The sequence below is a fragment of the Engystomops pustulosus genome, chromosome 5, assembly GCF_040894005.1.
Source record: "Engystomops pustulosus chromosome 5, aEngPut4.maternal, whole genome shotgun sequence".
In the NCBI taxonomy this organism is placed as follows: Eukaryota; Metazoa; Chordata; class Amphibia; order Anura; family Leptodactylidae; genus Engystomops; species Engystomops pustulosus.
In genome coordinates, this window is record NC_092415.1 from 32,872,345 (window position 1) to 32,886,071 (window position 13,727).

General features: G+C 43.6%; 1 protein-coding gene across 3 annotated transcripts in view; it reads right to left on the reverse strand.

Annotated features, from left to right (window-relative positions):
• RIPK2 (receptor interacting serine/threonine kinase 2) overlaps positions 1 to 10,199 on the reverse strand; it is a 34,821-nt gene extending 24,622 nt beyond the window's left edge. The window contains exons 1-2 of one of the 3 annotated variants that reach the window (XM_072151576.1): positions 9,645 to 10,199; positions 2,805 to 2,958 (exon numbers count right to left, since the gene is read on the reverse strand). In XM_072151576.1, the coding sequence (XP_072007677.1) occupies positions 2,805 to 2,958; positions 9,645 to 9,904 (414 nt within the window). In that variant the 5' untranslated portion in view covers positions 9,905 to 10,199. Of the gene's footprint in view, positions 1 to 2,804; positions 2,959 to 5,223; positions 5,769 to 6,286; positions 6,320 to 9,644 lie in introns of those variants that run through there. The other 2 variants (XM_072151579.1, XM_072151577.1) reach the window with 2 other exon arrangements.
• Positions 10,200 to 13,727: the final 3,528 nt, after the last annotated feature.

A 13,727-nucleotide genomic window follows, 5' to 3' on the forward strand; every position in this document is an offset into this window, starting at 1 on the left:
CATCATGTCAATATGGACCAAAATCTCTGAGGAGCTTCCAGCACCTTGTTAAATCTATGCCACGAAGAATTGAGGCAGTTCTGAAGGCAAAAGGGGGTCCAACCCGTTACTAGCATGGTGTACCTAATAAAGTGGCCCTTGAGTGTATGTGCATGAAGAATAACAAGCCGCTGGTAACTAAGGACTCATTTGGGCCATATGTGCAGCTAGTTCTCCTTCATGCGCAGGGAAGCGATGTACAAGCTGCTGGTATTATGCCACCTCTTCCATATTGATACCAGCGGCTTGTTCTTCTTGATGCGCATTGAAGTTATAGTGATGGAGGTACCTAAGGACGCTTCACCTGATGCCACCAGCTTGTTCTTCATGCACATGGAAGCTTGGTACAAGCCACTAGTATCACGCGACCGCGTCCTTAGTGATACCAGCGGCTTGTTCTTCTCCATGGAAGCGCTGTACGAGTCAATGGAGTCATGGAAACATGTCCCTAGTGGTACCAGCAGAGGGTAAAGGTAAACCAACTTATAAGAATTGTCAACACTTGCCTACAGTCCTACTGCCTACTGTCAACAGTTGCCTACGTTCTAAAAGAAGTATCTGGAGTTATTATAAATTTATAAAATATACCAGATCCAACTTAAACCGGGGACTGCCTGTACTATGCTGTTTTGGTTGTACTGCACTGTTCTGACCTTACTGTGCTTTTATGTTTGCACTTTGAATTTTTGGTCATACTGTGTTGTTATGTTTGCTCTCTGCTGTTTTGGCCCTACTATGTTGTCACCTTTGCTTTGTTCCATACTGTGCTGTTACAGGAGCTGTGCAGGAACACCAAGGTGGGGGCTGAGAGCTGAGCAGCACAGACAAGTCACATGTTTTCTTTCTAATCCAAACCAAAACAAAACTGGGTCTCAGAAAAGGATTCTGTCAGGGTTCAAGGTAAGTTAAAAAACACTGTGCGTATGAATTATTTTGAAAGTGTATTTATACAAGATATATTGAACCTTTATTGTAAATTTGCTCTAAAATGTTTGTGTACCATCATGTGGATATCTGACCCCACTGAACCACCGCAAACGATGACGTAAGCCGACACCTGGGAGCGGATTCTAAGTGGCATCCGATTTTCACCAGAGCCCACTGCAAAGCGGGTTGCACTTGCTGCGGCAAGGTACCACCAGGTTGATCCACAGGCGCGTCTTTGCTCGCGGCGGTGGCCAAGGTGAGGTACAGAATCGAGTCACGGACAAAGCAGAAGGTCAGGGCTGGCAGCAGAGAATCAAAGTCAGGAACAGAATCAAGGTCACAACGGATAATCAGAATAACTTCAGGAATGCTTTTTCAGAGGCACGAGGCACAAATATCCGGTAGGGGACACTGGGAGGGGCCGGGAATTTAACAGGGAAGGTGGCTAATGATTGGTGCTGGCCCTTGAAATCTTAGAAAGGCAGAGCTCGTGCCCTAGGAGGTGGGGAAGCACATGCAAGAGCGATGGGATCGGCACTGGAGCCAGGAAAGGTAAGAGCAGGCGCTGTTGGCGTGGAGGGGCACAAGGAGGATCATGTGACCCGAGACATGGTTCGCAGGGGCACCCGTGACACGAAAATTGGTTCTAATTGTACAATAGATACAGTTAGACTACATATACACCTTTACTCTCTCTTGATAATAGTATGTTACAAACCCTCTTGCCTATTGCTACACTCTACCTGTCGGGATAGATATTAGATAACCAATCCTAACTGCAGTTTGGGGTAAATTATAGCAGGTGCCTAGTACATTTAAAATCAGTATAGTAGCCCCCAAACAAGTTTCAGTAATGATGTGACGTCATCAGGGGAGATTGGGGCCATAATTCACTTGGGCCTCAGGATTAATTTCCTTTATTAATGAACAAAAAATCCATTCCGGGTTAAAAATTCAGGAATCTCCCTCCCATGGTTGTAATTTCATCTTGGATAGGCTTGTACACATACTTGAAATGAAGACCACTATCAGCCCATAACAAAAAAAGGGCTGTGCGCCAGTTTTCTGTCAGACTTTGCACGTCCTTTAAGGGGAAAACTGCTTGCACAGGTATTTAAGAAGTGTCTGCACCACATTTGTGTCGCATGCGGCCCTTTTGTGGGGCAACTGCACCGTTCTTCATGGTACACATATTAGGGGGTGATCCGGTGATTAGTCGAACCGTGCACCAAATTTATCATGCAAAGTCTGACAGAAGTGTGTCGCACGCCCCATGTTAAAGGTGCACCAAAAGTTGGTGCACTCTGTCGGAGCAGTGCAGGGGGCGCAAGATTCAATTAGAATGCCAGAAATCCTGAATCCAGAGCAACCTGTACACTACACAGGCAACTGCATTTAGTAAATGTGGGGCTAATTCATTTATACGCATGCGCGGTGTGATGAAATATGATCAGTAATCTCTGTCAGCTTCATAGAGATGAATGGAGCAGAACGGACATACACGGCCCCCTGCTCGCGGTCTGCGGGGGTCCCATTACAGAGGCCCCCCCCCCGATCAGCAAGTTAGGCCCTATCCTGTAGATAGGACCTACCTGGTTTGGTGGGAATACCCCTTTAATCAAATGAATGTCTGTTAAATAAAGATTATGTGGGGGCCATATTTCATGCCATGGAGCAGAACTCCAAGAATCAAAGTTATTACAAGTTCCTCCATCCCTGTGGGACTACAATTCCATTTTGTAATGTTTTCTATAGAAAGTCACTTCTACAGTCCCTTCCGGACTGGTGATATTAAATAGATATAATACAGTATGAATGTCCTGAAAATATACACCTACCTCATGTAAGAGCTGGTTTAGTGAGCCATTCGGCATGTACTCGGTAACAATCCCAATGTTTTCTTCTTCATTACAAATTCCTAAGATTGGAAGTATATAGCTGAATCTGGCTTTGTGTAAAATTTCAGCTTCTTTTAGTATTTTATCTCTTTCTCTGCAGAAAAACAAAGAAACAAAAAAAATGAGGTTTCATTCACAGACAAGTGAAATGTTTCAGTATTATATCGGTTTTTATTCTGTGCTGTGTTCTGAGTTGTAATTTTGAATCCCTTTTCATATGTTACTATGTGACATATAGAGATGTAGGAAAAATAAGTCGGGATGCGCTGCTCGTTGGTTCAAATAATATGTTTTCAGATATAATTTATATTACTTATAACCAGCATCTTGAAACTGAAACATATCGAGACATGTTAAAGGAAATCTACCATTTATCATTATGAGAATGAGAATTGAGAATGCAGTAGCTACCCAGATGCAGAAACATATCTTGTTTAATCCCTGAGTTGAGTGGTTTTGCTGAAAAAACAATTATAAAATTATCATAATGAGGCTTTGTTACTCCTGTTGCTGCTCAGTGCTTCTACTCTTCCCTTAATTATGCACTGCTTCAGAGAATGCTGTATTTACTGTGTTGTCCCTGACAGGCAGAAGTAATCAATTGCTGATTAGTCCTGTCTGGACAGTTCAGGAAGCTCAGTGTAATGTAGGCAACCTGTATGTAACCCAGTTTTCCCAAGGTCCTGAATTTTATAATTGTTTTTTGAGGAAAACCACCCAGTTCAGGGATTAAACAAGACATGTTTCTGCATCAGTGTCACTACAGCATTCTCAAGGTATGTTTGGTTCACAATGTATGAAGACAAATCATAGATGATCTTTCATTTTTTCAAGTCGCTTTTATGGACGCCCGAAGTCTTAACGCAGTCATCCTAATTTGGACCTGAAGAAGAGAGCAGTACGCTCCCGGAAATGTCTTGTTCTTTGCATCATTTCTGAAAAGAAATTATTTGATGCAAGGAGAAGCGCATCCAAGTTTATTTTTCCTGCAACCCTATACGTCTTCATTCCAGTACTACTACCAGGTCCGGTAATTGGGTATTTTTGGCTTCAGCTCATGCTTCATATCCAGTAACAGCACCATGTTATATTGACCTTGTACGTTTTATATGTCATACATGTTTTTGTATTATCAATTTGTGCTGTGTAAATAATGGGGCACATTTACTTACCCGTCCAGTCACGATCACCGAGGTGCGTTATCCGACGAAGATTCGGAGCTGCCGTGATTCACTAAGATTGTGCGTCCAATTTCCTGCATGTGTCGCTTCCCATGCTGAGGTCCGCTCGATATCCACCAGGTGTCGCTGCTGCGCCGAGGTCTGCCGGATTTCACCTTCTTCTACCCGATGCATGTAAGTGCATGTCTTGCGACACAATTTGAATGTTAAATCCCGCGCTTAGTCCGAATCAGTCGAGTTGTCCGACGGCCACGTCCCCGATTTTTGCACCAAAATCCGACCACATGTGCCAAAAACTCCAGTTAAATGCGGCGCAAAACGGAAAAAAATTAGGAAACCCGGCAAAAATGTGGTACACGGACCTTTAGTAAATGTGCCCCATTATTTTTCTGAATTTATTACTTTTGCTATTTGAAACATTGTAAAAATATTGTTAAGCTCAGAAGTTCTACACTCGGACTGGTTAATCCAGAAAATACATGGAGTGTGCTTGTCCATCCAAATTCGCTCATGTACAACGGCTCAAGGCAGTGTCTGGTGCCTGCAGCATGATGTCTTTCCTTGCACAGAGAATGGGTTCCCATTAAGAGTAAAAGAAATGTTGCATGTAAACCTGTTTGGCAGTCTTTGTCATACATACGTTTCCATGGTATGTATGGAATGAGCCAACACACTGAGAACGTTCAGATTGTCATGAAACCTTTGTGTTGACCACAAAGAACCTTCTGCACACTAAGGATTATGTTTGACCTTCCGGCTGATTGTGCCACATCTCGTTGGTTCCTCCCCTATCATCAACCACAGTAGCTCATGCTTTTATCAAGAAACTGCTTACTGTACTCACGTATGTGATGACATCACGCAAAAAGACTTCATAGCTTACAGCGAGGGAAGATATCATATGACGGCAATGAATCACACTAAAAGCTAAAGGATTGTATGACATGATAGATAAGGTGACATATTTATCATCAATTTCCAAACGTGTTTTCCCGACGTGTTACCCGAATATTTCCGATTTGCGCCGATTTCCCCTGTATTGCCCCGGGATTTTGGCGCATCGGCGCCGGTATGTGCGCAAAGGAAATCGGGGGGGGCGTGGCCGAACGATAACCCGACGTATTCGGAAAAACCGCCGCATTTAAAAAGCGAAAATGTGTCGCTTGGGATGCGCTTACCTTCACTTGGTCCGGGTCGGTGAATTTCAGGGCATCCGGATGCTTTTCAGCGCAGCAGCGCCACCTGGTGGACGGCGGAGGAACTACCTTAGTGAATCCCGGCCGGACCCGAATCCACCGCAGAGAAGGCGCCGCTGGATCGCGAATGGGCCGGGTAAGTAAATCTGCCCCATTGGGTAGGTTTTGCAAGGGGAAGCTGCTGGAGTCTGCTTGAGGAGGCCATGCCCCCTCGACTCACTCTAGATCTGGCTATATGCAAGGCAAGATTACAAAGTGAATTTTATTGGGATGTGATGGAAACAATCTTTAGCTAAAATAAGAATGTCATTTAGTTAATAAGGCTCTATGGGAATCTGGCTGTATTTTTGAAAAATGTGATGACAGGTTCCCTTTAACAGTGCATCACCTCTGCGTATTGAAAAGTCATCAGTATAAGAAGTGACAATAACAAAAGTTGTGTTTAAGTGGGGGTCCAGTAATAGGGGCTTTATTAGTAGAAATGGCAACATAAAAGGGGCAAAAGTGTGAGGATTACAGAAAGGGTTAAAGTAAGTGGCTAAAGGAAGGAAGGAAGGGGGTACTAATTGTTGAGTCCCACTAGTGGGCATTATATAGTGTGGGGTGCACAGCAAGGGGTGTCACAGGAAGGGTTAAACAGAGGGGTATTATACAAGGGGGTGAGGTTAGGAGGTAAAAAATATTTAGGACATTAGTTTAGGACATTCCCTCGAGTGCGTGTGCTGTGCCACAACTTCTGTCCCTCTTTTAGCGCTCTCAGCTATTTTCTGTAGAATGTATGATGATATTCCAGGTGATTAGATGTAAGACACTACACAAACAATTAACCTATAACCGGAGGAGCTGGAATAACAGGCTCTTCCGGGCACAACTTCAGCTTAGTGTCAGTGTGTCTCTATTACATAACACCGTTATTAAAAAGATATTCTACATGTGAGGTAACCTCTGCAGTTCTACACTAAAGCTCTGTACACACTAATAAATAAACTCTGGTTTTTATTCATCTTCTATCTTAGAGAATTGAGGTGAATTGAGCTGTATATACTTTAAGCTTGGAGATTTATCAGTGTCTGAGGTAAAAATGTTCTGGAAACCAATCAGCGCTCAGCTTTAATTTTATAAACAGCTGTTGGAAAATGAAAGGCAAGCCCTGATTGGTTGCCATGAGCAACCAGAACATTTCTGTTGATAAATCTAGCTATTAGGCCGTGATACTGGAGTTTAGTTACTTGGATTTACCAAGAAAGACCACAACTGTCCAGTAGCAATATAATACAGTATAATTGGGAAGGCAGCTCCAGACCCAAGGTCTCTAGGGGTCCATGACAACCCAAACCACTCTCCAAGTTTGATACTGCCTGTAGAAGTCTGCCTGTAACCCTGAAATCCTCATACATGTATGCCGGCTATCAATATACATGTATAAAAGAGCTTGTCCAGGGCCTTTTAAGGTCCTCAAAATTATGATTGTCTACATTTTGACATGTTATACAATTTTCCAATAAAACTTCCTGCATACATTTGGGGTTTTCTAGATCTCTGCTTGCTGTCCTTCAACAGGATACTTCAAGCAGAGATCTAGAAAACCGTGTGGAATTGATACAGAAAGTATATTGGAAAATTGTAAAACTTTTCATTACACAAACAATATCAATTATTTGCTAAAAGTGAACAACCCCTGTTATGATAGGTGCCACGTGCACACATTTCTATGGATGTTTCCATTGAATAGCACACACAGTAATGCCATAACACTGCGGTAATGAAGAAAACAGATACATAACCAAGCCATATATCACTATTTCACTGCTCAAAACTTTTTATTGCTTTATTGTTGCGGCTTATAAGGTACCTATGTTTATTATATATATTGCGAGGTTTGTATAAGATGAATCTACGGAATGTGGTTTCTGGACTGGCGGGATGTGATAATGTATCATGACAGCAAGCAAGAGCAGGTTCTGAGCCCCTCCTTCTGTCTTTACAGGAGAAGGGGGACCCACTATCTGTAAAGACCTACCTAAACAGTGATGTGGGTAGGTGTGTAGGGGCCGAAGGCCGGCGACAACTTGAGGAGCCATATTTCTCCTGTGAGGACTCTTGTGGCCTGAGCAAAGTCAGTAAATCAGGAAAAGGTCCGGCTCTATAATTTCCAGCTTGGGCTGTCGGCTTCTGCCACATTATGGGTATGTGTATGAGCCCATAGAAATACATGGGAATATGTGTTAGCTATTCAAACAATGGGGGTCATTTACTATGGGCCTGATTCGCGTTTTCCCGACGTGTTACCCGAATATTTCCGATTTGTGACGATTTTCCCTGTATTGCCCCGGGATTTTGGCGCACGCGATCGGATTGTGGCACATCGGTGCTGACATGCACATGACGGAAATCAGGGGGCGTGGCCGAACGAAAACCCGACGGATTCGAAAAAAACGCCGCATTTTTTAAAAAAAAGGGTCGCAGCGCTTGCACTTACCTTCACTAGGAATAGGCCGGTGAACTTGAGTGTGTTCCGATGCTCTTCAGCGCAGCAGCGCCACCTGGTGGACGTCGGAGGAACTGCCTTAATGAATCCCAGCCGGACCCGAATCCACCGAAGAGAACGCGCCACTGGATCGCGAATGGACCGGGTAAGTAAATCTGCCCCATGTGTAAAGTGGTTGACCAAGAGTTACTACTGGCCTCAGGATAGCCCAGAAACACTGACAATGTCTAGCCAACAGCTCAAAATGATGTTTATGTGAATGTAGGCCTTAAAGGAAACCTATTGCCAGGATCCAGCATTGTAAACCAAGCACACATACATGCTGGTGTGTGCCCCCTCTGGATATGTTCTTCATTTAGCTTCTTATGCCCTTTTTTTTTTACAAAAAAAGGCTTTAAATATGCAAATGAGCCTGAGGGGCTCTGGGTTCCATTAACAGCTATGGCACCTGGAGCCCCTCTAATTTGCATAATTGTAAAGCCTTTTTTTTGTAACAAGGGCATCAGCTAAAAGAAGAACTTATCCTGCCAGAGGGGGTGCACACCAGTATATCAGTGTGCTTTTACAATGCTGGATCCTGGTGGTAGAAATCCTTTAATGTGTTGGACAACCATTGTGAGGAAACTGTGGAAACTGGACAACCCCTTTAACTAATTTAGCCTGACATTGTCTTTTTAATAAAAGGGGAAACACTTTAATACTCCGGTCACACTGTACAGTAGGTGTATACTGTGCAGATGTCTTTTAAAAGCTGTGGGCTCTGAATGTAGGACTGAGCACCTAATTGTGCCAACAAATAACAAAAGAGGGGGCACTGAAGGAGGTACACCTTGGCTCTGATAGTAATATGATTCTATTACATGTATAAAGTAGATAACAATAGAGGAAGTCAGTGATTGCTGAAAATAGAAGGCATCAAAACATGTAGTAAGTAATAGCATATCCTAGACTTTCCACTCTCCCTTAATCAATAACCTGATCACAAAGTGCTCTCTTATTAGGATCTCCAACAGTTCGCTGTGATCTGCAGAAAAAACGGGTGTTCAATTTTTCTACAGCGCCACCACAGGGAAAACTGAGCATTACAAAGTACTAAAAAAAAACCTGTGGAATGCTTGAATAAACAGAGCGGATTGTTTCACCAGCTTTATTGACAACTCCTGGCATTGTTCCATTAATTCTGCTTTTGGAATTTTTATAAAAACTCCTCAGCTTCCCTGAGTAATCAATGTCTCATTATTGTTTGATCTCTACTATCAGACTGTCTGCTCCAGCTCAGGACCCCCCCCATCTGAGGAATGTCTCATTAGCATATTCCCAGCGCCATATATGCTAAATAGGCCCCTCTGTTGTCGGATGGGTGGTCCTGGGCTGATTTGACATCTGACAGTAAACATCCAAAATAATGACAATGATAACTAAGGAAGAGTCAGGTCTAGAGAATCAATTCCAACTATGCCAGAATTGGGAAATTGGGATGCAAAGAGATGAAATATGATGATGGTGGAGAAGGCGGGGGCGTAACTTGAGGGGGTGCAGAGGTTGTGGTCTCACCAGGGCCCAAGCGGTTTAGGGGGCTCTTATGGTGTCACTTTCCCATATGCGAAGACTATTACTATAAACCATACATTATATTCGGGGGGCCTGGCACAGACTTTGCACTGGGGCCCATCAGCTTCTAGCTACACCACTGGTGAAGGGTCCTATTTAGCAGTTCAACATCTAAGATGCTAGTCAAAAAATTTAATAAACCTGCTAGGCTCATTTGCATAATTTTTAAAGCATTTTTTCCCGGTGAAAACAAGGGGGCACACACCTGCATGTAAGTGAGCTTGGTTTACAATCCTTGATCTTGGAGGTAGATTTATTATAATTAGTTATACAATAAAGGAATGCAACCTTGAAGGACACTTACCTGTCCACTAGATGGCGGTCTGATGGGAAGAACTTTACAGCTACACGTGTCCTCCAGTCAGAGTGTAAGGCGCTATGCACAGTCCCATAAGCTCCTTTGTTGATAAACCTGAGGTCCACCAGCTTGTGATATGGGATGACCTGTAAGTTACTGCTGATACAAGAAGTCCTGGGGTAGCCATTGTCTCTGGGGTACTGTGCGGGGCTTGATGAGCTATGCTCCCCACTGCTGCCAGTGCTGGCGCTGCTGCCACTCATCATCCTGGAAATCAGTGGTCTTACAATCCAGTGTGTCCGCAGCCTGCAGCTCTCATGGACTCAATTCTTCTTCCTGGAATGACTATAGAGGCACTAAGTTCCCTCCCTCTCGAGCCCTCACGCAATACAAGAGCCAACAAGGTGAAAGTGAAAGGAAGCCGGTAGTTCCTGTTGCAAACTTGTCACCCATCTAAAATGACTAAAACTACAGTATTATTCCACGTTACTGAAAGACCGCTGTGTCCATCCCGGAATCCAGGGGGTTAAGTGTATCATTACAGACATCAATAATAGTAATGATCAGTTTCATTGTCCTGTGTGGTATTCCCCTGTGACTCGTGCTCCAGAGGAGGCAAGCCCAAACCTAGGGGAAATTCCCACATCATGCAAATCTACTAAAATTAAGTATTTCAGTTATTCCCCCTAGTTCATGATGACGTAACCATAGTAAACAACTCGGAGAACATAGAAAGTTTATTTAATATCTATCTAATATATCTATTATCTATCTATCATCTATCTATATACTATATTTATGTATTTATCTTGTATAATTCTATGTATCATCTATCACAAATGTATACATCTATCGTCTATTTCTCTACTATACCGTATCCATCTCTATCCCATATTTATTTATTTATCTATCTATCCAAAATCGGAAAAAAGCAGCATAGCTATAAGAATGGTGGGTGCTATCGCAGGACACGATCCAGCAGGTCCCCTAGGTCTTACATGTCCCTGACTGACAGGGGCGTGAAGGGGGTGAGTCGGCCCCTCATGAATAAGGCCGACTGCTAGGGGACCTGTACGACGATCCGACCACTTATTTGGTAAGAGGTCGGATCGATTCAAACTAAGTTTGCACACACAAATTTTAATAAAAATTTAACATATTTGGTGGGGCTATTTTTCAGGGGTGATAGGTCCTCTTTAATAATAATAATTCCTTTATTTATATATCGCACACAGATTACACAGCGCTGCACAGAGCTTGCCAAATTGTCCCTGTCCCCAATGGGGCTCACAATCTAATCACCCTACCAGTATGTTTTGAAGTGTGGAAGGAAACCGGAGGACCCGGAAGAAACCCATGCAAACACGAAGAGAGCATACAAAAGATCTTAACCCTGGGACTTGAACCCAGAACCCCAGCGCTGCAATCTTTATCCCATGGCGATGTTTCAGTGAGGTATCACCTTTTTTCCCCAAGCATAAAGTGAATACCAACAAACCAGCTATTTAAAGGAAACCTACCACCAGAATGAAGGATTGTAAACCAAGCACATTGACATACTGGTGTGTGTCCCCTCTGACAGGAACCGCTTTTAGAATTATGCAAATGAACCTGAGGGGCTACAGGCTTCTTTGGTGTTAATAGAGCCTGGAGCCCCTTAGACTCATTTGCATAATTTGCATGCTTTTGCGTAAAGCCTTTTTTTCTTTTAAACAAGGCCATAAGAAGCTTAAAGAAGAGCAGATCCTGCCAGAGGGGGCACACACCAGTATGTCAGTGTGCTTGGTCCTACCTTCATCCAGGGGGTAGATTTGCTTTAAGGAACAATTCATTTTCCAATTGGTCAGAATAACATATGAAATTAAGCATGTGAAAAAATACATATATCTATATAGAGTGAAATGTGCAAATACATATTAATAACATACATTGGGCCAGATGTAACACAGTTGTGGTGCACTAGTTCCGTTTTTGTGCCTGAAATGATGACAAGCTACAACCCTCTGTGGTGAGTTGAGTTCATGTCTCTTATTAGTCACTTTTGAGTCTCAGCATGATTTTGTGACTTTTGTGACATTTTACTTTAGGTGCAATATAGGTGCAATCTTTGATTTGGGCAGTAACATATGCTCCACTCTGCTTCTTTCCTACACCCCAGCATGAATATGGTCCTCACAGCAGTGCCAAGGTGTGTGACCGGCTGCACCCAGTGATCTCCACAGCAATGGCTTCTTCTCCTGGAGGGGATCACCTAGTGCTGATCTTCTGCTGCCCCCCTGTAATTATGGCCAGTATTCCTCCTAAGACACAGCTACATGGGACACTTCTCTGTTACACTGGGACACTTCTCTGTCCAGTCTGGAGCTCCCACTCACTTCTCTTCTATCCTGCTCAGAGCTGCTGCTTTTGCAGATTATTTGTAAACAGAACCTCAAGAACTATAAACAGTGGCTGTATGTAGTGTAAACACTGGCTGAGTTCTGCTGCTGTAGTATACAGGTGTTACAAGAGCTTAGGGTCTTGCTGCTCAGTCTACACCACCTTTTGGCTGGGGTGTTTTTGCTCAAAAATTGTGCCTAAATCCAGCCTAGGTCCAACAAAACATCTGGACTGATGCGACAAAATTACTTTGACAAAATGAAAAGTTGCTAAGACAAAAAAACAAAACAAGTGATACATCTGGCCAATTGAGTAAAAAATAGTTTATACATATCTGTGTATGGTATAAGTGCCATACCCTCGCTTTTGATGCTACTAGTGAGTGTGCTGCCTCTTCATTGAATGTATCGCTCTACATGTATTGTACCTATCTGTGTATCTATCCATCTACTCAACTCTATGGGGGGAATGTATCATTAGGCCGGCTCCTTGCAATGGTTCTATGTCTGCCTTTGGAGGTCTGCTGCCCCTCAAATTTATTAACGTGGAGTTGGCCCTTTAATAAATCTCTCAGAAGTGTCTGGAAATAAAAAAACAAACGCAAAATAATCGCAGAATAATCTAATCTATCTATCTATCTATCTATCCAGATCTGCTGTATTTATTAGCTCTATCTATTTATATATACGCTATCTATCCAATCTATATACTTCAACATTGTCGTCTACTCTCCCTGAGGCCGCCTTTTGAGATAATATTATGTAATGTGTCATGTGCTGCAGCTGTCTACATTCTTACAAGTTATAGTTGTTACTATTTGTAACATTATAATCATTTATGTCAATGTAACAAAAGTGAACCCTGGGGGCAACTGAGGAAACAGAAAGACACCTGGGTGACTACATAGTGTTCTTGAGGTAGCAATCTGATGGTAAGTGTCTCAGCCCTGTGCCATCCATAACACCGGCTCCTTACATTCATTCATACACAGGTGGGGCGGGGGTATTTATCAGGGCTTCTACACGACGCCAGTGACACAGAAGCCCTGAAATAATAGCATATGCCAGTCAGGGGCGTAACTACAGTGGTAGCAGCCATAGCAGCTGCTATGGGACCCACAGTGTAAGGGGGCCCCGTCATCCAATCTAACACTAAAGAATGGAGGATGTGCACCATTATATACATATTGGGGCAGATTTACTTACCCGGTCCATTCGCGATCCAGCGGCGCGTTCTCTGTGCTGGATTCTGGTCCGTACGGGATTTATTAAGGTAGTTCCTCCGTCGTCCACCAGGTGGCGCTGAAGTTCCCCGCAACGCACTTGAATACACCGAAGCCGGCTGAGTGAAGGTAAGCGCAAGCTTCGCGACACATTTTTGCTTTTTAAATGCGGCGGTTTTTCCGAATCCGTCGGGTTTTCGTTCGGCCATGCCCCCCGATTTCCGTCGCGTGCATGCCAGCGCCGATGCGCCACAATCCGATCGCGTGCGCCAAAATCCCGGGGCAATACAGGGAGAATCGGCGCAAATCGGAAATATTCGGGTAACACGTCGGGAAAACGCGAATCGGGCCCTTAGTAAATGACCCCTATTTTGCTGGACATGTGAGCGTAATATGCATATTTTAAAGTGGGAAGGGGGGCCCCATGGCGAAGGCTCGGTGGGGTTATCGTACGCCGGCATATGATAAATAACCCTCATGGTCTCTAT